This window comes from Gossypium hirsutum, chromosome A11, assembly GCF_007990345.1.
Source record: "Gossypium hirsutum isolate 1008001.06 chromosome A11, Gossypium_hirsutum_v2.1, whole genome shotgun sequence".
Classification (NCBI taxonomy): domain Eukaryota; kingdom Viridiplantae; phylum Streptophyta; class Magnoliopsida; order Malvales; family Malvaceae; genus Gossypium; species Gossypium hirsutum.
The window spans coordinates 55,118,030-55,141,455 of NC_053434.1; the positions used below are offsets into that span (position 1 = coordinate 55,118,030).

At 33.2% G+C, this 23,426-nt stretch overlaps 1 protein-coding gene and 1 non-coding gene across 2 annotated transcripts; both read right to left on the reverse strand.

Moving 5' to 3' along the window:
- Positions 1–17,675: 17,675 nt before the first annotated feature.
- LOC107898655 (mitochondrial uncoupling protein 5) lies at positions 17,676–19,425 on the reverse strand. The gene has a single exon (XM_016824172.2). It carries the CDS (start codon positions 18,782–18,784, stop codon positions 17,819–17,821), a length of 966 nt encoding a protein of 321 aa, XP_016679661.1. The 5' UTR covers positions 18,785–19,425; the 3' UTR covers positions 17,676–17,818.
- A 2,039-nt stretch (positions 19,426–21,464) lies between these two features.
- On the reverse strand, positions 21,465–21,546 carry TRNAS-GCU (transfer RNA serine (anticodon GCU)). The gene has a single exon. It is a non-coding gene; the product is annotated as a tRNA-Ser (tRNA).
- Between the last annotated feature and the right edge of the window lie 1,880 nt (positions 21,547–23,426).

Below are 23,426 nucleotides of genomic sequence, written 5' to 3' on the forward strand. Positions count from 1 at the left end.
GAGTCAAACGACTTAAAAGTATCTTATGGAGCCCTTGTTTTGATGAGAGGGTAGAAAGTTGGCAGCCTTTACATTATGCAAGGTGCAACTATCACACCCCAAAAACGGTAGATCCAAAAAGGTGAGTAAGTATGGATGTAAATTGTTTTGGCACCGTGGTAGTATGATCTACCACCTTGCTAACTTGTTGGTGAGTTAGAGTATGGGGGCATACTAGCAGTAAAGTATTCACCCGTTAGCGATAACTAAGGATTTAGTTACAGGGTATCTTCAAGTGAGCAAAGAGTATGCCTAAGAAAGAGTACGCTTAGAGTTTTAACTGAGAACTAAAAGCCTATCAAGTGTATGAGAAAGTTGTAGGATACTTGAGAATGCCATACGTGAGTCACCACCAGGGTATAGTATGCTCGATTTACATGAGCACTATTCTAGTTGGGTCTTGTAACGGGATTAGTTGGGAGTCAATTGTACAGATTAGAACCTATCCATAACCGGTCAAACAGTAATGAAGATCTTCACCAAATTCTCTTTACCTTTCCTGGAATTTTTGTGGGAAAATTAGGAGATTTGGGTTAGGTAAGCATCATCACTTGTTAAGGTCCACAGTAAGGGAATAGGGAGTTTATATTTAGTGATGAGGAAAACCTTTCAAATGGCTCCCTTTCTGCTTTACGTTATGGTTCTTCTTTCTAACCTAAATGTTTTTTTTCTTCGTTAAGATAGAGCTAAGACCTCGTTTAATCAATGGGTGATTCAACCTTTTAGTAAGTCTTATAGCCTTTTATGTTATGATTGTTGATGGGTAAAGATGTTAAAAGGTGTAAGAACAATAGGGTATGAGGGAAAGGCCCTGCATGTGGATTCTAATAGAAATTTCATGATTTTGTTAATAGTTGCTGCTATTGGATTGAAAAGGAAAATTGAAACAAAAACTCAAACTCGAGGTAAAGGTAGGTCTCTGGTGAGTCTCTATGTGACAGCCCAAAATTGACCCTAGTCGGGAAGTGGTTTCGGGACCGCTAAACCGAGTCATAAAAATAATTAACCGTCATAATTGATGCTCATTATATGTACATGTGCATGTGTGAAAATTTCGTGTTTGAATTTTGTTTAATTGTAGGTGAATTTTAGTAAATAGGACTTATGTGAGAAAATTTTGAAATGTGATAGGTCAAAGCATAAGGATCTATTAGTGCATGAAATAAAAAGGGGGGACCTGCATGTCAATTTCCCCCCCTAATTAGTAGTGGCCGGCCATGACAAGCATGGTAGACCAAGTGTGATGGGCAAGAACATGTCATAAACATGTTGAGTTAGTGTTTCATGGGAAGTATGATAAAATAAGGAGCATGGGCATAAAATAATGAAAGGGAATATGATGAAAACAAAAAAAAAAGTGTGTGGTTGTTCCCCCCCACTTTGTCGAAACTAGAAAGAAAAAACAAAAAAAAAAGTGTCCATCTTTCTTCATTTCCCTTGGCCGAATGTTCTAAGGAAGAAAGAAAAACAAGTTGTGTTCTTTGGTTCTTATTGGCCGAATTGAAAGGAAGAAGAAGGGAGTGAAGCAATCGGTCATCTAAGGTCACTATTAAGGTAACGAAGTTTGTACTAGCTTTTGAAATTTTAGTTGATACTGAGTGAGTTATCAAGTGATTTTTGTAAACCATGTTGAAATTTTGATTTTGGGGGTGAGTATGGTTTTCAGCTATAAAAGATTAACAAGGGTGATGATTGTGTTTCATGCTAAACTTAGATGAATAATGGTAGTTGCTTACATCTTGATATCTATGAGTTCCTTTCTTGGTTCTACCATAGACCCACGAAGTATATGTTTATTTGGTGTTGTTGGAGGTTTATGATAGAAGCTAATGAGTGAGAGTTTGGTAGGTACTATGAGGTTAAACTTCATGAGATTGTAAGCTTGTAAGTTGGATGATGAAATTCATGCTTTGTGAAGGTAAATGGTGTAGAAGGAGCATTTGGCCATGAAAAAAAAAATAAAGGGAAATTTACGATGAATTAAGTTGGAAGCTATTATAATGTACTTGTGCATCCGGGTATAGGATGAAAATATATGAGATGGCTATAATCAGCCTTGTGATTCGGCTCTTGCATATATATATATTTGCACATGATGTATTGGTATGGTACATATATATATCATCCCAAGGTATATGTTTATATATGGTGGTGGTTTAGTTATGGAGTAAATGATGGATGCGTATTGAGTTATAATATGTAATGCATTAGTTAGTAAAATGTATGCCATTTATGTGTGGTATTAAGTATATAATCGGCCTCAACATAGACATGCATATTCGGCCATAGGAAGAAGATTGGTGTTGCATGTATTCGGTTAGAGGCAAGCATATTGATGCTTTTGTCTTGGCTTAGAAAATTCGGCCAAGGGGGAAAATTAGCTAAAATGTTGAGTTTGATTCATGATTCCGTACATATGTGACTTTAATGTCTAATGTATAAATATGGGCTAAGTGCCTTGTGTTCCTCTTTTCGATGCTCAAATGATTAAATCAATTTATTTGTTTAATTAAGCTCAAGAGCAAAGGGGAACTAAATCCGATAAAGGGAAGGAAAAAGTGGTCGAATAGCTATCGGAATCGTTCGACAACATCCGAGGTAAGTTCTTGAGTAAAACAGCTTAAATTATGATTTGATTAGATCATGTTTTAAGCAAATCAAAATCATGCTCTTTGTGTGTGGCTATTGAGCCGAAATTGCAAGAATGATAAGTGTCTTGTGTTTGAGTTTTGCTAACGAAAACGAAATACGAATGTGCCATGATTTATTGTTAAATGTGCATGGTTATTTGAATGATGTCCGGGCTAAGTCCCGAAGGCTTTGTGCTAAGTGACCATATCCGGACTAAGATCCGAAGGCATTTGTGCGAGTTACTAAATCCGGGTTAAGTCCCGAAGGCATTTGTGCGAGTTACTAAATCCGGGTTAAGTCCCGAAGGCATTTGTGCGAGTTACTATAACCGGGCTATGTCCCGAAGGCATTTGAACGAGTAGCTATATCCGGTTAAATTTCGAAGGTACGTGATTTGGGAATGAATGATCTTGCTGTAAAAATTTCAGTTAATACGCTTGAAACATCCCAACATTGAGGTATGTTTCGTATGTGCTTTGAATTAGTTGAGCCCTTACAAATAAGTATTCGCTCAGTTGATAAATGAGCTACCGGCCTTTGGCTAAGTTGATCTTTGTGTATGAATAAAAGGGTTGGTAATGTGAAGTAAGTATGATATTGAAAATTTGTGCATATGAAATTATCCGTTTAGCTACATGAATGCTATACTTTTGTTGTGCTGGAATCCCTTGCTCAAAACTTACTAAGCATAAATTGCTTACTCCGTTTCTTTGATTCTCTATTTTATAGATTTTGGTTCTTCAGCTATCGGACTCGGGATTTTGAGGTCGAAGTCGCCCACACTATCAAAGCCCCCTTTTGGTACAATTTTGGTTGAACTTCAAAATGGCATGTATAGGACTACCCTTTTTGTTGTGGGTCATGGACCCTTTGGACTTGTATAATTTTGGATAGCCATGCGAAAATGGCTTATATATGTTTGAGCATAATGTTATCATCATTTGGTATGGATATGGTTATTGAGAGGTGTGGATATGCTTAACAAGGATTGGCCATGGGAATGGTTAATCACTATCATAATTTGTGCTATTTATGCTAAAAGGGCTAGTTGAATCATGGAAACTATGAAATAGGTAAAGTCTACCTTAAAGGCAGATGCTGACAGCAGCAGTGATGTAGATTTGGAAAATCACTAAAAATAGTAGGAATGAAATTAAGTAGTGAATAAATTATGTAAACGAACCTTGATGAATCTATTTTCATAGGAAAGTAACGAAACAATCATATGGACAGTATGTTAAGAGATATTCAGGTTCTCGTGAGACAGGGCCAGAATGGTTTCTGGATTTCCTGTTCCGATTTTGGAAATTCATTATAAATTAACCAGAGACAATTAGGAGTCATGCCATATATTTATAGATTCCTCTCTGAGTCTAGTTTCTATAGAAACAAACGGCATCAGTATTGAAGCTCTGTGCAGGGAGATATCCAAGTCGTAATGCGCAAAGGTCAGTGTAGTCGATCCCTGTAACATGGGAAACTTTGACTAATAAACTGTACTAATTGGACTGACCAAAAATTCTAGAAAACAATATGTAGATGGGCATATGAGTCTAGTTTCAGGGAAAAATTACGAAACTGATTTTCGAGTTGTGAAACTCAAGATATAATTTTTAAGGTGACAGTAATGCAGTTAGCCAACTGCCTGGAAAAAATTTTAAAATGGATTGTGCAAAGAAGTGATTTAAGTCTGCAAACCTCTCGTGTCCGACTCTGGCGACGGACTCGGGTACGGGGTATTACAGTCTAGACCTGACTTCTGCATGATATATTTGTTGGGAAATGTGCCATATAGTAGTAAACATTTAATTGTTTTCTATTTATTTGAATGATGAATAAATAAATAAAGTTAATTTCACATTTCACTATTATGTCTTTTGTATTTATGACTTTTATATTTTGCATGCATAGCAAAATTGTGACAAATAAATATTAGCTCATTATTATCTAAAGTTTAAACTGAAGATAAGTGACATTGTAAAGAACATTTACATTGCGAGAAAGATGACTTACATTGTAGAGGACATTTACATTGCGAGAAAGATGACTTACTTCAGTAGATAATTTAAATGAGTCTGTAATCCTATAAAAGAATCAAAGTGAGCATCTGAATCAAATACTGAGAAGGATTATTATGTTGTCTACAATTCCAATTATGGAGATGGCTAGCCTTGGCTATTGGAGCAGTTGATTTCACGAGTAGAGACATAGATGTATTGATTGGTAGAATGATACATTGGAATGGACCCAAGATGAATTAATTCTGAATCTGTTTGTGAATTAATTCACTTGTGACGTTCGTGGTGTGATTTACCTAAATCCTGAGTTAGCCACTGACCATGCATATGAAACTCATGTGCTTTGATATAAATGGTCGTTTATGCTTTAAAGATGATCAAGCCATAACCGGTATGTTGGGTACATGACTTATATATGACATGTCTTTACTAGCAACAGTGGAATTCATAGATCAATTAAAGAGTTAATGATATCATCTCATTAGAATTGTGTGGATTGATAAATATGGAATGTGGCCACGGGTTGCTTGTTCTTGAATGAGCAATTTATCACAGTCATTTGTTGACAATTATCATATTAATCATTAAAAAGACACAATGTTGACAATGAGATAAAATATGATTGTATTGAGTGAACGGATTTAACTTAAGGGAATAAAGGATATCATATGAGGGTAACAAACACATGACGAGGTCATTGGACAAAAATAGTTGGATGAATTACTTTCGTAAATAGTATACAATAAGGAGTTTTCAATAATGGTACTTCTTGTGGACTGACTCAATGATTAAGTAATTGTGAACTATCAGAATGATGCTTTTGGGCATAATTGCAATCACTAGAGACTAATTGTATGTGTCTGATTGGTCTCTCCACTAGCTCAACAAATGCTCAATCGAAGTGCATTTGAATTAGAAGAAAATTCTACAACTTTGGGAATAATTTGATTGAGTTGATTTATTCGATTTGAAATTAAATTGTTCAACTAGAGAATTTGATTAAAGAATTTTCTTGAAAAATTAATTTGGAAAATCTAAATGATTTTTGGAAAAATTAATTTTGATCAAGTAAAATTAAATTAATCAAATTAATTAAAATTAATATGATATTTTTGGAAGTTAATTTTCAAGTCAGATAATTAGCCCAATTGGTAATTGAACATGAAATTGTAAATTGGGTCAAGAGCCCAAAATTGAGACCAAGATCCAAAAACTGGTCGAATCGGGCTCTGTAAGTGAAACTGGACAGATGGTGCAACCGGTGACTAGATCAAATTGGTTGGGTTATCGTTGACCCTAACCGAATCGGCAGCAGCAGATCCAACTTTGGGTGTCGTAAGGGTTTCGCACCTGCATCACCAGACACAACGGTGTTGGTGGCTATGGAGATAGTGTCCCGGCGGCTGGCGGCTATTGGTCATCAATGGTTGAGCAGTGGAAGAGTTGCATTCCTACTGAAATTCATTAGAGAGTTTGATTTCAGATTAATTATTCCAAAAATAATATTATTTTAATAGTTTAATATTAAATTTAATTTTATATTCATCTAATTAGTATTTTATTAATTTAATATTAAATTTAATCTAATATTTATCTTGATAAATATTATATTAATTTAATATTAAAGTGATTAAGTTTAATCATAGTTGAACTCTCTAAACTCTCTCTATATAAAGAGAGCCTTAGGTCATTATTTACAAACACTTAAATTCAAGAGAAAGTTGTAGAAAGAAAATTATCTAAAGAGATTATTTCAGAAAATTTCTAGAGATTTTTTTTTATTTACAACTTCACTCAAAAGTTTAGAGATTGCAAAATTACCCCACTAGTATTTTTTGTGAAAAATTTTCTGATTCGAAGCGAGCCCACACTTGATAGATGTAAGCTTGAGGATAGTGAAAAAGACTACTCAGTCAAAGTGCTCGTCCTAGATGAATCCAAAAGGTACAATTTTGATTAAGTGTTTATTACTTTAGATATCACAATCAAGATCTTGTTTTGGAAAAAAAATTAAAACTCTAGTTTTTCCCTAAATTTATTTTTCGCTGCGTTTTCCAAAACCGTTTTTCCAACAATATTATGATGATTCCTTGTACAGTCGATGTTCATATAGATGTACATATCTTCTTAAGGAGTTGCTGTATGTATGTATGGTTGTGTGTGTTCTCTATGAAACATTTGTATGTATGTACTAAAGTGTATGATGTGTTGCATGAAAATCACGATGTGAGATAAGCATGTATAAGAAATTTTGTGCTGGGAAATATAATTCTGTTAAAGGTGTGAGTGAAGTCTATGTAAATGTGTCTAGTATTTTATTAGAGTGATGCATGCCAAATGTTGGTTGGTGACAAAGGAGTTCGGGTGAAATGTCGAGAAAATGTGATATAATCATGAACCCCGTGGTGGAATTTGATGACGTCTACCGGGACAATAAACTCGAGATAAGGCCAGCGTGGTAAACGTGTAAAAACCATGGCCATGGAACATTCTGGGAATGACGGATGAGCCGCATTTGTCAACTAGGGTTTCTACATGTTCTAAGGGCGATGATGGGCAAACCTTAAGCAATGCTAAGTTTAAGAAAATCTATACCGTCAAACACGACAGTTTACATGGTGCTTTAATGGCAAACCAAACCAAGCTTTTGTGGCAATTTACTTGGGAAGCCTTTGTGGCAATTTATTTATAAATCCTATGTAGCGTCATGTTTGGAAAGCCTATAGAAAAATTGTGTAATGCCTAAGTGGTGAGTGGTGAGTTGTTAGTTTGCATTTTTGGTGAGATTTAGGTATGCTTTTGAGGCATTTTCTGAAAGAGTCCTCGACAGTATACTCGAATGATGAATCTGCCATAGTAACTTGCTAGGGCAGAAAGATAGCTTGGCATATATAAAATTTTGGGTGGGGTAAGTGTCCACAAAAAACTGGAAAATTTCCCATTTTGCATTGTATTCATCTGAGTTTCTATTGGGTGATATAAAATATTACCTTCATCAAACCAAGTTCGTTGTCTGGATCGATGTGAAGTTACAGCATGATTGTAATCTAGCCAACTGCTAGAGCCAATATATGAATTTGGTGAGAGTAGTGTTTGTAGGTATATCATTTAGAGAGATGTATTCAATTTCTATCTTCAAGCAATTGCGAAATGGGATCCACTATAAGGTGAAAAGGCTGTGACTCGTCAATCGAGTGGAACATATACAAGATGGTCAAATTAGAGGCTAGCGTATTGTTATCTATCATGAATCAGAAAAGTATCCTCCAAAATCTGAAAGGAAGTCTATAATTCTTAAGTTGAGGAATTCAACATTATCATTTAAAGTAAAAATGGTTGAGTTTCACAAAGTTTTATTGAACTTATAAGTGTTTACTTATAATACAGGTTCTTGGAATTGAACTAGTGTGGCAGGAGGGACCAAGGCAGGAATGCGCTAGGGTGGCAGTTCAAAGAGCGATATTATGCATACAGAGGGGCACTTTTGTGAATGTGGCGAATAGTCCATACGCCATGAATATGTCTGTCTCACTAAAGATTTAAGTTGTAATGTTTTATACTACTTTTAAGAGTCTTTTACAGTTAATAAATGTTTCATTCAAATCTTTTAACTTAGAAAATATTATAAATAAATAAGAAGTACATCCAGTATGGTTTTCACTAGTGGTAAATTTTTTGCTAAGTATCTAAGTGTTGTAACATCCTATATCTAGGTCTAGTAATCAGGTCAGGTACAGGGCATTACAGCAACGATATCTAGTTCAACAAACATTACGAAAGTAGAGGCGAGATCGTCACGATGTTCTAATGAGGACTCTCCCGATGTCACAACGACATGTGAAAATCTGCTCTTTTTGAATTCTGAATCAACCCAGCAATGGTACATGCAACTCGGTCATATGAGTGAAATGTATGATCATTTTGAGAAAAAAAAAGGTCTTCTCATAGGCACTTGAGTTAGAAAGTTAGATTTGTAAGAGCATTACGTTTATGGAAAGTAAACACGAGTCAACTTCAATTTAGCAGTGCACTAAACTAAAGAGTCCCTCGACTACATTCATTCCAATCTATGAGGTCTAGCTCTAATCGTCTCCGAATGAGGTAGCAGATATCTTCTACCTTTTATAAATGACCACTTCAGAAAAGTTTGGGTATATTTCTTAAAGTACAAGAATGAAGTCTTCGGGATCTTCAAATAGTGGAAGACTTAACTTGAGAAACAGATTGGGAAGTCCATAAAATGATTCAGAATGGATAATGTGCTCGAGTTCTATTCAATTGAGTTCAACGATTTCTAAAACCGTGAAGGAATCAAGAGACACCGCATAGTTGTAGGCACCTTACAACAAAATAGATTTTTTGAAGGAATGAACAAAACATTACTTGAGAAAGCCTGATGTATGCTTTCCAATGCAGCCTTAGAAAATGAGTTTTGGGTCAAAGTAGTTAACCTTGCAAGCTATCTAGTGAATCAGGCTTCACATCGAGCTTTAGATGGAAAGGTTCATGAAGAGATTTGGTCAGGTAATCTTCCCAGCTACTTTAACCTTAGAGTAATCGATTTTCCTGTTTATGCTTGAGTTAGTCAGGGAAAGCTTAAACCAAGGGCAGTGAAGTGTATTTTTCTAGGTTTTATGGCCATGATAAAAGGCTATAAGTTGTGATGCTTAGAAACGAGTAAGATTATCGTCAGTAGAGATGTTCATTTGATGAAACATCGATGATTCTATCATAAAAGGGGTCACCAGGTCAAAACAACACTAAAAAGTCGAGTGTTTCGAGCAAGGTGGAGCCGAAAACAAAGATAGACAGTGACATCACAACATCACACAGCACAACATCACAACGTCACGATAAATAAGGGCGACGTCTAGATGAGGAGAATCACCACGTCATAACGTCGTGTAGAAATTTTGAGTCCAACATCTCTTTGATGTAACAAAAGGTTTCCAAAGCCACTACATCCAAATCAGAGGCCCTTCAAAATTATAAGTTAGCTCGAGACAGAAAAATGCATGCTAGTGGCATATGTTCTAAGTGTTGCGAAAAGCATCAATTCAACCAACCCTTCAAATTATTTAGAGGTAGTTCGGGCTTTTGGTTCTAGCAAGCAGCTTGTTGCCATGGAAGAAGAGATGAAGTCTCTTCAAAAGAATAAGATGTGGCAGCTCGTTAAACCACCCACCGGAAAGAAAATAGTTGGTTGCAAGTGGGTGTTCAAAAAGAAGGAAGGATCGGGTCAAGATAACACTAGATACAAAAAGAGATTGGTTGCAAAGGGATACAATCAAGTGGAGGGAGTTGACTTTCATGATGCTTTTTCTCCACTTGTAAAGCATACGCCCATTCAGGCACTATTAGCTCTTATTGTATTACACAATCTCGAGTTAGAGCAATTAAATGTAAAGGCTGGATTTTTTTAAGGGGATTTGGATGAGGATATTTATATGCAACAACCGGAAGGCTTCAAGATCAAAGGTAAGAAAGATCATGTTTTCCTTTTTCAAAAATCATTATAAAATTTGAAGCAGTCTCCTCGGTAGTGGTACAAGAAGTTCAACTCTTTAATGTTAAGCATCAGTTTTATACGAAGTAAGTATGATAGTTGTGTATACTTGTATTGTCTTAATGATAGATCATTCATTTACTTGTTATCTTATGTGGATGATATGTTAATTGTGGCTAAAGATCCATTCAAAATTGATCGATTAAAAATCATGTTTAATTCTAAATGTTATTTAGTTGAGAAGTCTATTCGGGGAGCTAGTTGATAAAAATGACAAGACTATTACATATTATGATAGTCAAAATGTCATACAACTCACGAAAGATCAGATGTATCATAAAAGAACAAAGCATATAGACATTTGGTATCACATTGCTCAGGACGTGATTACTCAAGGAGATGGTCAAATTCATAAAATTGGCATAGAAAACAACCTAGCAGACATGATGACAAAAATTCTTCCAATTTCCAAGTTTAGGCATTACTTAGACTTAGTAAGCATTCGACAGAGATCGAGTTAGGCCCCTGAAAGGGCTTAACAAAGAAAGCTTTTCAAAAATACGAGTCAATGTGAAGATTTGTGGAGTGTGTCTCGTATTTAGACTGAAACAGAATTGACGTCGAGACGAGGTAGAGTCGACATCCTGATGATGCAACACACCACGTCTTGACAAGAAGAACCTGTCGTCTCAACGACACGATTCCTGGCATCCCGACTAGCCAAATGCGACATCACGACGTGGTGACGTGTTCCCCAATTAACCTGGTTTCTTTTCCTAGTTAAACTCTGTTATATTCTTCCAGTCAAACTCTAATCATTCTAGGTATGTTTTAGTCATATTTGTACATGAAATTCAACCTATAAATAGGCCTCTTAGCAATCCTAAATAGTTTAGAATAACAATAACAAAATTAAGAGAAAATTTGTAGAAATTTTGGGAAAACTTTGTATTTCGGGTTCGGGGTTTGTTTGTTTCTCTATCTTGTACCCCCTTAGGTCTTTGCCATCTTAGTAAAGTGTTCTTTACCTGTGATTTTTTGTCCTTTTCGGGAGATTTTTTCCATGTAAATATTTGTATCTAATTTTCTCAATTTTCGTTCGTGTTCGACCCAACAGAAAAAGTTATAATAAAAAAGAAAATACGGTGGAAAAAAATGTAAAATAAATTTATTGTAATATTGTTTATATCGTATTCAAATTGAATATTGATATTGAAATAATTATAGATAACAATAGGGGTTGAATTTAATATATAAAAACTGAAATTAAGGCATTAACCACATATAACACAAACTATGGAAGGACCAAGCACGAAGTTATCCCATTTTATAGAAATCACGTGAATCGAATTGGAAGAGTGTGTAATGAATGGTGGTTCGATGATTGTAACATAATTTAAAAGAAAAAAAAACATTTTCACTTAATTCATTTGTTTTTTTAAATCTTTTCATGTTTTCGCATTTGTTTCATTTACAATAAATTTATTTCATTTATTTTAATCATGACAATTGTCAAGATGAGAACTCGGTAGTTTCAAAACTTTACTATAGATACATGATGCCTTCATTGTTGCAAGTGGTAACAGGATTAAACTGGCACAGCTAGGAAATGTAGAGGACTTAAAAGTCTAATTTTAAAAGGCTCATGGCATTAATTGATTTGAGCAAATGGCTTAAATACTTAATAATATTAATTGATAATGTAGTGTATTGTAGAATGAATAAATACTTAATAATATTAATTAAGCAAATGCTTTATATATTATAGATAATATATAATTAAATAAAAATTTTATGTAAGTTAAATTAAATGAACAAATTATTTTTATTTTATCTAATTAAATATTATTTTAAACGCAAACCTTTATAATTTAATGGATAATTAAAAAACTATATAAATTATCTTTTAAAAAATATATAAATTACATAAAAAAACATAATTGTAGTATTTGCCACAATTTTAGTGTGCATCTTGTTATATCATATACATACTAGTTTCTTTCCCTTACGATATACAGATTGATTGTATATATTAATTAAAATATAATGTAAAAAATTTAAAGGAATTGATGACACAGAAAAAAAATTGAAAGTAAGAACATAGAAAAATATATATTAAAAATGAAAAAAATTATAATACTATTCTTTAAAACAATTTTATACAATAATTGTGGACATTTATATATATTTTTAGAATTTTTAAAAATTAAAAAAAAGTACATATCTAGTTTGTAACGTCCCTTACCCGTATTCACCGCCGGAACAGGATACGAGGCATTACTGGACTTATAACACAAACAATCATACAATTCGGAGCCACAAATTTTCGTCCAAATTAAAACCATTTGCAATTAATCATAAAATCCCTAATACGAGCCTACGAGGCCCAAAACATACTAAGGAAGTGGTTCGGGACTAAATCGAGAACTTTAAAAAATTTTGCAACACTTAGAAGATTTTTCACTAAACAAGGGTCACACGCCTGTGTGGATATGGGACACGCCTGTGTAGGCAGGCCTTGTAGTTACACACGCCTGTGTCCCAACCCTGTGTAACTCTCTGTTTGTCACCCAAGAACAAATTGAAGACATATGACCAAGTTACATGCCCGTGTGCTAGGCCGTGTGGTCGATTTAAAAATTATGATTTTTCATAAAATAGGTGCAGACTTCACACGTCCATTCTTGAGGCCTTGTCATCCACACGGCTGAGACACACGCCCGTCTCTCTGCCCGTGTGCTCAATTCTAAGCATTCTGTTTTGCAAAAATTAGGGTGCAGGGGACACATGGCCTAACACATGCGTATGGGGAAAATCGTGTGTCACACACGGCCTAGACACACGCCCGTGTTTCTACTCATGTGGACAAAAATAAGGCTATTTACCAAGCCTTTTTGCCACCCTTTGGTGCACACACCTACACAACACAACATAGCATCAATTCAAGCATTTACATCCAATCAAATCAGCCACAATCAAGACATCCACACGTCAATTACATGCTACCATCTATTATACACAAACATCACACACTCATTAACTCAAATCATGCAAGTTTCCACATTCATGAAGGGCATCATCATATAAATTACTTATACCAATAAGTAGCCAATTTCAAGTGGCCTTATACAAAATGAACTTTCAACTAACATAAGCTAACACATTTGGCCAAATCAGTTATGACACATAACAAAATGACCAAGTCCCCTATACATGTCATAACTCAAAATGTTGAAATCATTGGTACCAAAATAATTGTTGATAGTGTGAGTGGATCTCCGACGGTCTCCGATCCTCGAGTAAGTTTGGTGACACTATAAGATAAGGGAAAGGAAAGAGGAGTAAGCTTTATAGCTCAGTAAGTTCCTATGCAAATAATAAGCATCATAACCACACATCTAACAGATAATTAGCATGATAAAAATTAACATGAATGATTTCAAAATCTTTAGTCTTAACTTACTCAATCATAACCTTACCAAGGGTTCATCACTTATCGAGCTCATTACGTTTGAGTTTTACGTACATACCTGTGCCAAATCGTAACATACTATAGTTTTTCACAATTTTAACATTTCCGTTAAACTTTTGGAATATTAACGGATACTCGTTTTCGAACTACTCACGGGCCTGCTCACACAAGCTGTCAGTCAGGATGTAGCTACACAGTGCTGCTCACACAAACTGTCAGGTATCTGCAACTCATGCTGGATTACCCAGCCACTGGTAGGACGTATAAGACCAGCACCCGGATCACATAGACACATGGGTTCCTAGTGACATGTCACTTATATCCTATTCTATTCCTAAGGCTCAACCGAAAATTCTCACTTCTCGAAACTTTTTCGACCACGTCCAAAGAGTCAATCAAAATTCATACAATATTAAAGCATTTAAAACATAAATATAACAATGCATTATTTACATACGAACTTACCTCGGTACAAAAATAATAGAATTTGACCTAATCGTCAAACACTTTGTTTTTCCCCCGATCTAAGTCCGAACCTCATTTTTCTTGATCTATAATAACAAATTTAACTTATCTAATACACATATTGTTCAATTCAGTCCAAAAATCATATTATGGAAAATTACATTTTTGCCCCTAATGTCTCACATTTTTACAATGTAGTCCCTAGGCTCGTAAATTGAAATGTATTCAATTTCTTCGAAACCCAAGCCTAGATGAACCATTTTCATACTGATGCCAGCCCAAATTTTCCACTTAATCACACTTTTACTACTTATTTTATAACTTTTACAAATAGGTCATTTTTGACATTTCCATAAAAAATCACCTAGCAAAAGTTGTTTATCTTACATCTAAATTATATTTTCTAACATTAGGCTTCAAAATACACAATTATCTATCATGGATAAAAATTTAGACTTTGATTATTTCTTAAATTAGTAGTAGAAATAGGTAGATTGAGTTACAACGACTTTAAAAATGTAAAGAGCATTAAAAACAGGGTAAGAACGAACTTACAATTGAGCTTGAAAGTTGGCCAAAACCCTAGCTATGGAGACCCTTCAATTTCTGACACTAAGGGATGAAATTAGAAAGATGAACATCTTTTATTTTAGTTATTTTGGCTTTATTTACCAAATGACCAAAATGCCCTTTTCTTAAAACACTAAAATTTCTCTTACTTCATGTCCATTTTTATCCACTAACTTAAAAAATGGTCTAATTGCCATATAAGGACCTTCAATTTAAAATTTCATAGCAATTAGATACCTCTAGCTTCTAGAACTCAAGTTTTGTACTTTTTGCAATTTGGCCCTTTTTACTAAATTGAGTGCTCAAACGTCAAAATTTTCAAATGAAATTTTTACAAAATCATTCATAAAACTGTAGACCATAAAAATATAAGAAAAATAAATTTTTTTGCGTTGGATTTGTAGTCCTGAAACCACTGTTGCGACTAGACTTAAAATCGGGCTATAACATAGTTACTTTAAATTTAAATTTAAATTAATTAATACATGTTTTATGATAATTTTTAAATTTAATTAAATTAAAAAAATAAACAAAATTTAATTTAAGTATAATCATAATAACAATTTTTAAAAATATGATGATAACAAATTTTAATATTAAGATAAATAAAAATTATATTTATGATAATATTGTATAATAATTTTTTATTTTTACATAAAAATTATGTAAATTTTTTAAATTTATCTAAACATTTCAAATTTTATTTATTTAAAATTGTTAAGAAAATAACAATTATACGTTAAGTCAGTTGTCCACGTCAGCTTTAGATCTTATGATATATGATATTATATTATAGTTAAAAATAAATATTATTTTATATTTGAATGGTATAAAATAAAAAAATTCAAATTCAAAATCAACAAATATTTTAAATTTATTGTTGAAAACAAAAGTTTAAAAAAATAATTATGAATATTATGAAACTGTTACTGAAATTCCAATTCAACTTATTGAATTTTACAAATGCGTATCTTGGATTTCAAAAGCTATTTTAGTAAAAAAGAAAAAGAAAAAAAAAAGAAATCAGAGGTGTTTGATGACTCCAATTGGATTACGTCTATCTTAATTTATACATAATATCTTTAATTCTCTATACTTTTATATTGCAATTCAAATTTGAACTCTTGGGTCAATCAATCAGCGACTGCATCGGCGCATATCTTTGTTTTCCTACAACTTATTTCAGTTTAATTTTTATATATTTTTTAAAATTATCAAATAATAGTAATTTAATTTGTTTGATTAAATTTAATTATTATTTTTTATTATGTGTTTATTTGTAGATTTAATTTATATTTTTTAATTAAATTAATTTGAGTTTATAGATTTTTTAAAATTTTGAAATTTTAATATTGACGCAGATGATGATTATTAGTCAATTAATTAAACTTTTAGTGAGTAGTATGTGAAAATAACAAATTGACATAATATTATCCATATGATAATATATTTATCCCATCAAACTTTGGAAATCGCATAACTTAATGAATTTAACGGTCCAAATCTTGGATTACATTTCGTAATAGGATTACGGATGGAATATGAGATTACCTTGTTTGGTTTATTTAGTTAGAATATAAGGTTCATGTCTTTGGTTAACAAAATGTAAGATTATCTTAAAACAAATTTTACTAAATTACCCTTGATATAGAATTTTTGTTTTTAAAAGTTCAACATTTTTTAGTCTTAAAATTTTCATAAAATTATAATAATTTAATAAATTCATTTTTATTACACCTTGATTTTATTATATGAATTCAACTCAACAACTATTCAACCTAATTATGATAGTTTATTTATATAATTTATAGTTGTTTATTTAGAGAATCACTTTTAATATGAAAAGTGAAGTACAACTAAAATTCATAATATAAACCTCCAAATTTTATGTTCTATTTGTTACGATTTGCGGGTTTCAACAAATTTAAGAAGATTGAGTTTTTTTTTTAAACTATTGGTTTTTTCTAATTATTAATGTTTATGGCAAAATGGGTTTTATTTGGTAACGTAAGCTGTTAACCTTATTTGTAAATTTTTATGTAAAATAAAAAGAAATGAGGATTTTATTTCCAAATAAAAAAATCATATAAAGAAACTAGCTACTAAGATTAATAAAATAATTTCTTAAAAGAAAAAATTAATCAACCAAAACGGGTTTGTTACGATGAATGCAATAAACCACAAGTAGTATGAAGATAAAGGGTAATTTTATCCAAAATTTTAAATTCTACCCAAAATCTTAAATAATCTAAGAAAGAGGCTTTCAAACCTCGGTTCAAACAAGAGTACGCCATGTTAATGTGCCTTGAATGATTCACATCTCAGGGTCAAGTGTTGATAAGCATATTGAACTATCCATGTGACTGAAAACCCTCACAGTCTGGCACAATGACGCAATTATCAGGGGTGCACTTTACCACTGAGCTAATAGTCTCGTCGTGTGGACCTCTCGTTGGGGGCTCGTTATGCCAAAAGCGAGAGAAACCCCCAAAGCTTCATCCCTCTCTTTCCTTTTTACGACCCCATGTCGCCACATGGGAGGGACTCAGGGGTGTAAGAGATCCTATTAACTTGTTCTGACCTAGAATAATAAGCTCATGGACTTAGTCTTACTTCATCGTCAAGAAATGAAAGAAATGTTGAGAATCTAAACACCATAATCTCATTCGAAAATGTAACATTATAGGTCATATGTAAGATTTGACAAACCAAAACATCCATTTATCCTTTCAATGAGGACTGAAATTTTAAAAATTAGAAAATACAGGGACTAATATCGGAATCAGCCATCCAAATATCTCATGCACCCCAAAAGAAGATGCAAATCCACCTCAATTTTGATAAAGACGTTTATGTTTGTTTGCTGAAAAGGCAACAGTGATTAATGAGTTGGACAACAATAGCATTATTACCCCTATCATGAACCCAAATCAAAATTGAGGTGGATTTGCAGCGACTAATTTACCTACAGTAATTTTAGAGCAAATATCTCATCTATTGATATCATTATTAGAACAAGAATCGCACATCGCGTTTAACATGTAGAACAACATAAAACTGGAAAACAATTAAGTAACTTAAACATTCATTTTCGTCATCGTCTTTGTTATCAATGCCTCAAAAGTCCTTAAGCAACTTCCGGACCTGTTCCAGTGTCACAAACAGCACCACCGTAAATGGTCCCTGTCTCGAGATTGTGGGTATAAACCCTTTATACAAAGCCATCGGCCCTTCCGACTTCACCGTCTTGATAGCACAATCCAAAGCGCCGGCGTAAGGCGGCTTTTGCCCTGCCTCCACCTTCATGTTCATCACCCTTGTTTTTATCACATCAACAGGATTGGACGCCACTGCCGCAACAAACCCGGCTGAAAAGCTCGCTGCCACGTGTGTCCCCAGCCCATCTTTCATCAGCCCGTTTTCCAAAATCATCTCTTTGATCTGATCGTAGGAGGCAAGCTGCGATGCCGTCACCAACATCGCACGATTCACCGTCAGCGACGAGCCGCGCCACAAGGAGGTCACGCCTTCTTGTTTGGTCATGCGTGTGATGGCGTCGACAACGCTGGTATAGTTACGACGTTGAGATACGGGAAGGCGTCCGTCAGCTTGCATTCGCACCATCGCCACGTCGGCTGGGTTCCCAACGGCAGCGCCGATCCCTCCGGCGATTAGCCCGGCGGTGATTTTCCGCGAGAGAGGCATGGTTTTGGTCTCTTTATCAGTCCACTTCTGTTTCAGGATGTCGTAGAGTCCCATGCGGGTGGTGGAATAGAGGGTCTGGCGGAGGACGGTAGCAGAGACGCCAGAAAAAAGAGCAGCGACGCCTTCGGTCCGGAAGATCTTGATCCCGGTGGCCACAGGTCCAACACGCGCCGGCGGAGGAGGCATGTGGATAGCAGAGGAAGTAGTAGTAGTGGTTGTCTGAAAGGCTAAAGCAGGGCGGAGTGTTTGAACAGCCGGATTGGGAACATGGCTTTCACCCTGGAGCTGCATTCGGACTTTGATCAAATCAAGCGGGTGGGTCGAACACCCGGCCACGATTGAGGCTATGCCTCCTTCAACAAAACTCTTCACTCCCATAGCGGCACTCTCAAAGAAGATCTAAACTCAAATACTTAAGAACTTTACCAAAATTTGCTTGCAAATCAACAAGGCAATTACTTTGTTTCAAAAAGGAAATAAAAGAAGTTTAAACAAAAAATCAATAGAAGAAAAAGAAAGAGATGGAACTATTAAGACCAGTTGGAATTAGGGTTCATCTCACTGGAAACCAGGAGATGAGAATGGAGACCAAAAGCTATTGAAGAAGAGTGGGGAACGTTAGGCCTTTGAGACATATGCTAACCAAGAAAAATCAGCTAATGAATGGGGTGATTTGCTTTGTGGGCAGGGGAACGTATTTATAGCTGCGACGGCGGCGGTCACGTGGTTCGGCTAAGGCACATGGGAAATACGGGTGTTGCGGGAAACTTGGAGGGACACTTCTTGGGCCGTCTCTTATTGTATACGCGTTTTTTTGCCTCTGGTCTCTTTCTTTTTTTTGTGGGTTTCATCAAAGTCAAAAATATCCCTCAACATAGGCTGGAGCCCGCCACAGGCCTATCAGGTGGAGGTGGATGCAAGTCGGCAATTTCAAAATAATTTAGGTTATACATTTTATATGTAGTTAAGGGTTAACCCTAGTATGCTAAATACAAATTTAATCAGTTAAATAATTCGATTTTTTGAAAATTTAGAGAAATATTTTACTTTTGAAGAGAGAGTATCAATGGTTTTGTCTTTTAAGTCCTAAATTCCTCTTTTACATATATTTTTATTTTTCATTTAATGTTGTTTTAAGCTTTTTATTATTATTATTTTTAATTAATATTTTAAATATATTATTTTAAAAGTTTTTATTTTTAATTCATATTTTTTATTAATAACTTTTTTTTATAAAATCAAATAATATTATAAAAAATTATTATTCTTAATAAATATAATTTTTATATGTGTAATATTTATTTTTCAATCCATATCATGAGTGTAGTAAATTTTAGTATTTTATATATTTTTATATATATATTTAAAATATTTCATATATAAATATGATGATATTTGAAATAATTAATTGAAATATTTTATATATATAAATATTTAAAAATACCATATACACAATATAAATGAAAAATAATAAATTTTAAAATATTTTAAATATAAAAATAATAATTATATTTAAAATAATTATAATATTAGTTGGAAATTTGAGTTGAGTGAAATGGATTGGGCGGTCTCACGTTTTTTTATTCCTTATATGACTTTTGGCTTTATTTGGTTTCTTATTAATTTCATCTGCAAATACGTTCATGCATGGTCTTTGACCACTTAGGGGGTGTCTGGTATAATTACGAAACTCTATTCAATTTTCTATTAAAAATCTCTTTAAATTAACTGTGCATCTATGGTTGTTTCACTCCTAACTAGTAATTTGATTCATTCTTTTTAACTGATTATTTTGAAAACTATCAAATAAAATTAATTGCTTAGCAACTAATTAATAAACCAAATTTTTTAGTTCAAAAAGTCGTTTAATCGTCGACTGACTGATAGGTTTTTTTTTTGGTGAAATCGACCGATAGGTTTTTAATTACCAATTAATTGTCAACTTATTTATTTATTGGTTGAGATATTTGTGAAAGTGGCAGCTAAATATTTCAATTTAATCCCTTTCGAATAAAATAGCTGCAATTTAGACTCTTTCGAAAGTTAAATATTCAACTAAAACGGTAGAACTTCGTTAATATAACCATTTTTAACTCCATCGTAATTCCTGGCTTTTGCCCCGCATTTTGCGTTACAAAGGTGATGTTTTTTTTTTTTAACACAACAGCCTTAAGGAACTAATATTATAACGGAGGGCCGAAGTCATTAGACATTTTGACGTGTCGAGCTGTGATAAGGGGATGGGTAATTGCCAATCAGAGGCATAGGCCATCTCTATTTGATGGTTGTCCTTCGATGTGCCTGACTTTTTGCAGGCTGACTTTTCACAAGTGATTAGCGGTCACCCTCTTCTCTTCAAATTAATTTTAATCTTTGATGTATTACACGGTATATAATTTAAAGTCAATCAACTTAAATTAAAATTTTTAATAATATATGATTATTTAATTTATTTACAGTGCATAAAATTATATCTAATAATTTTTTTAATAATTTTATAATAACTTCTGATTATATATTTTTTTGACATAATGATTAAAATTATTCATAACTCATTTTTAATCCATAAATAAAAAAATAATATATTTTAACTCACTCGAACTTACATTTTCCTACATTAATGATAATATTTATACCAATTAAATCTTTTTAAACATTAATCAAACATTTTTATAAATTAAACACTCAACTGAATCCAACATTATCAATATATAATAACACTTGTTTGTTTGAAGGAGGAGTCCCCTGGAGTTAAATTAAGTTTTTAAAAGAATTGCTTTATTGAAAGTTTGTCTAGTGGGAGGCTCCAAATGAATGTGCTATAACCACCCTCGACTGAGTGGGGTCATTGCATTCCCATTTCAAAGTTGGAACTGGTAAAGTTGAGTAATTATGGGGGCTTTTCAGATGGTATAAAGGCCATCCACGTGTACATATGTAATTAAACGTTGACGGATACGGGGTCAGCCGGTCAGGCATGACCAAGTTGTGGGATCATGTCATCTTGTCTTTGGGTGCTAAAAGTTTGGCCTCACTGGAATTCGACAAAACTTTAAAACGTCGCCTGAGAGATTCGAACTCTCGCGGGGAAACCCCATGTACTTAGCAGGCACACGCCTTAACCACTCGGCCAAAGCGACGAACAAGATAACAAATATAAATAAAAATTTTAAAGCTTAACAATGAAATGAAATAGCGTGAAAATTAAACAGATGCATCCGGGAAGTAAAATTACTTATTTAGCCAAAGAAAACTAAGATGAAGTCAAGTATTTAATTGTAATACAATAATATTAGCTACCAATAAAGGGATTGTGTACAGTTTGACACTTCAGCTAGTAAATTAGTTTAATGTGACACGTTTATTTTAAAACGAAATGTCGATTGTGATATTTTCATTGTCATTCAAGATAGACAAATAAAATAGATTATGTGACCGTCATAGCTCTTCCTAGGTTGCAAACGTAATCGACTTGATCCAAATTTTAAGTAATAAAAATTTTGAAATAGATTTTAGATAAAAACTAAGTTAGATTTGTTTATTTAATAAAATAACATCAAATTTGATTTTAAATTAAAGATTTATATTCGATCATTCTTTTGTCACTCAAATTAAATATAAATAGTTAAATTTAACTTGTGAATTCAGAAAATAAATAAACATGAATAGCATATATGTAAAACCAGCATAACTTTACGTGTTGATAACTCAAAATTGGTTACCAATAGCCACTAAATTCAAATGGGTTACGGAGGAGGAAATGACCTTATTATCAATCTCTATTGAAGTGGTCAAGAAAGTATGTATTAAAGCAATTGTGTTTAAATTTTACACAAAAATAGGTTATTCGGGGTGAAATATTTTCATATAAAAATAGATTTTTAATTAAACAATCATTTTTGTTAAGTAACTTGTATCATAGTGCTAGATGTGTTCATCAGAAGGGGAAGAGATTGTTGAAGGATCATAGTGTTATATTTGCTGATTATTATTGATGGTGATAGAAATGGGTATCACATTAATTAATCAAATATATTACATATTTTTAAAATATAAATACCTTATTGAATGATTTACAAGAATTCGGAGGGACTTTATCCCTTTAAAAAGTTTAAAAGGGAAAACAAAAGTAAAGAGTATGGTCACATAATGAAAAAGTATATATTCTTCTCCATCTTTTCTTCATTCATTATATAAGAACTTTATTCTATTCCTTCCATTTGTAATTTCTTTTTATCAATTTGTTTGCACGACTGCTGTTTTTTTTTATAAATTAAAACTATATATATATATCAGACATATAGATTGTGGAATAAATGGCATGTTTAATGAGACATGTTCTGCGAAGGGAATTGCATGCATTTTCATTGTGAGAATCGCATGCATCGCTGTAGCCCTTGAGCTATCAAAGCAGATATGGAACATTCATTTTCCTTTTTTTTTTTTTATGAAAAAGGATGGAACATTCATCTGTTCTTATGAAAAAAGATGGAACATTCTTGACGAGTGGATTGCGTGAGAATGAAATTCTTTGCTTCAAAAGGTAGCACGGCTACGCTTTTTGCCATGAAATATTAGCCAACGGCCTATGCCAGGAATTCTTGCACTCCCATTCACCCACGCTGCCAAATTGGGAGTAGAACTACATATGCTTTGTATATACATATATTCAATATTTTACAAAAAATAAAGATAAATTTTAATTTTCCAAAATATATATTACTTATCAAATAATTTAATTAACTAAATTAATTTCTCAAGTAAATAATTTTTTAACCCAATTCTAATTCCGTTAAAGTCATAACAACTTAACCGTAAAAGAATCTATAAGGAAATTAATTCTCAAGTAATTTCTATACTTAACGAAAATGCATTCTTTTGTGAATGCGATCAATATCTCTTATTTCAACATTTTCATTCATTTCTATTAATTTCTATTAATTTGGTTCTACATGCAATTCATTTATGGTTTCAACGAGCTATCAGAGGGAATGATTGGACATATATAATTAGGGCTCAA

What these genes read in the sequence shown, in the direction of transcription:
- LOC107898655 (XM_016824172.2), bottom strand. Translation starts at nt 18,784, where the DNA reads ATGGGAGTGAAGAGTTTTGTTGAAGGAGGCATAGCCTCAATCGTGGCC.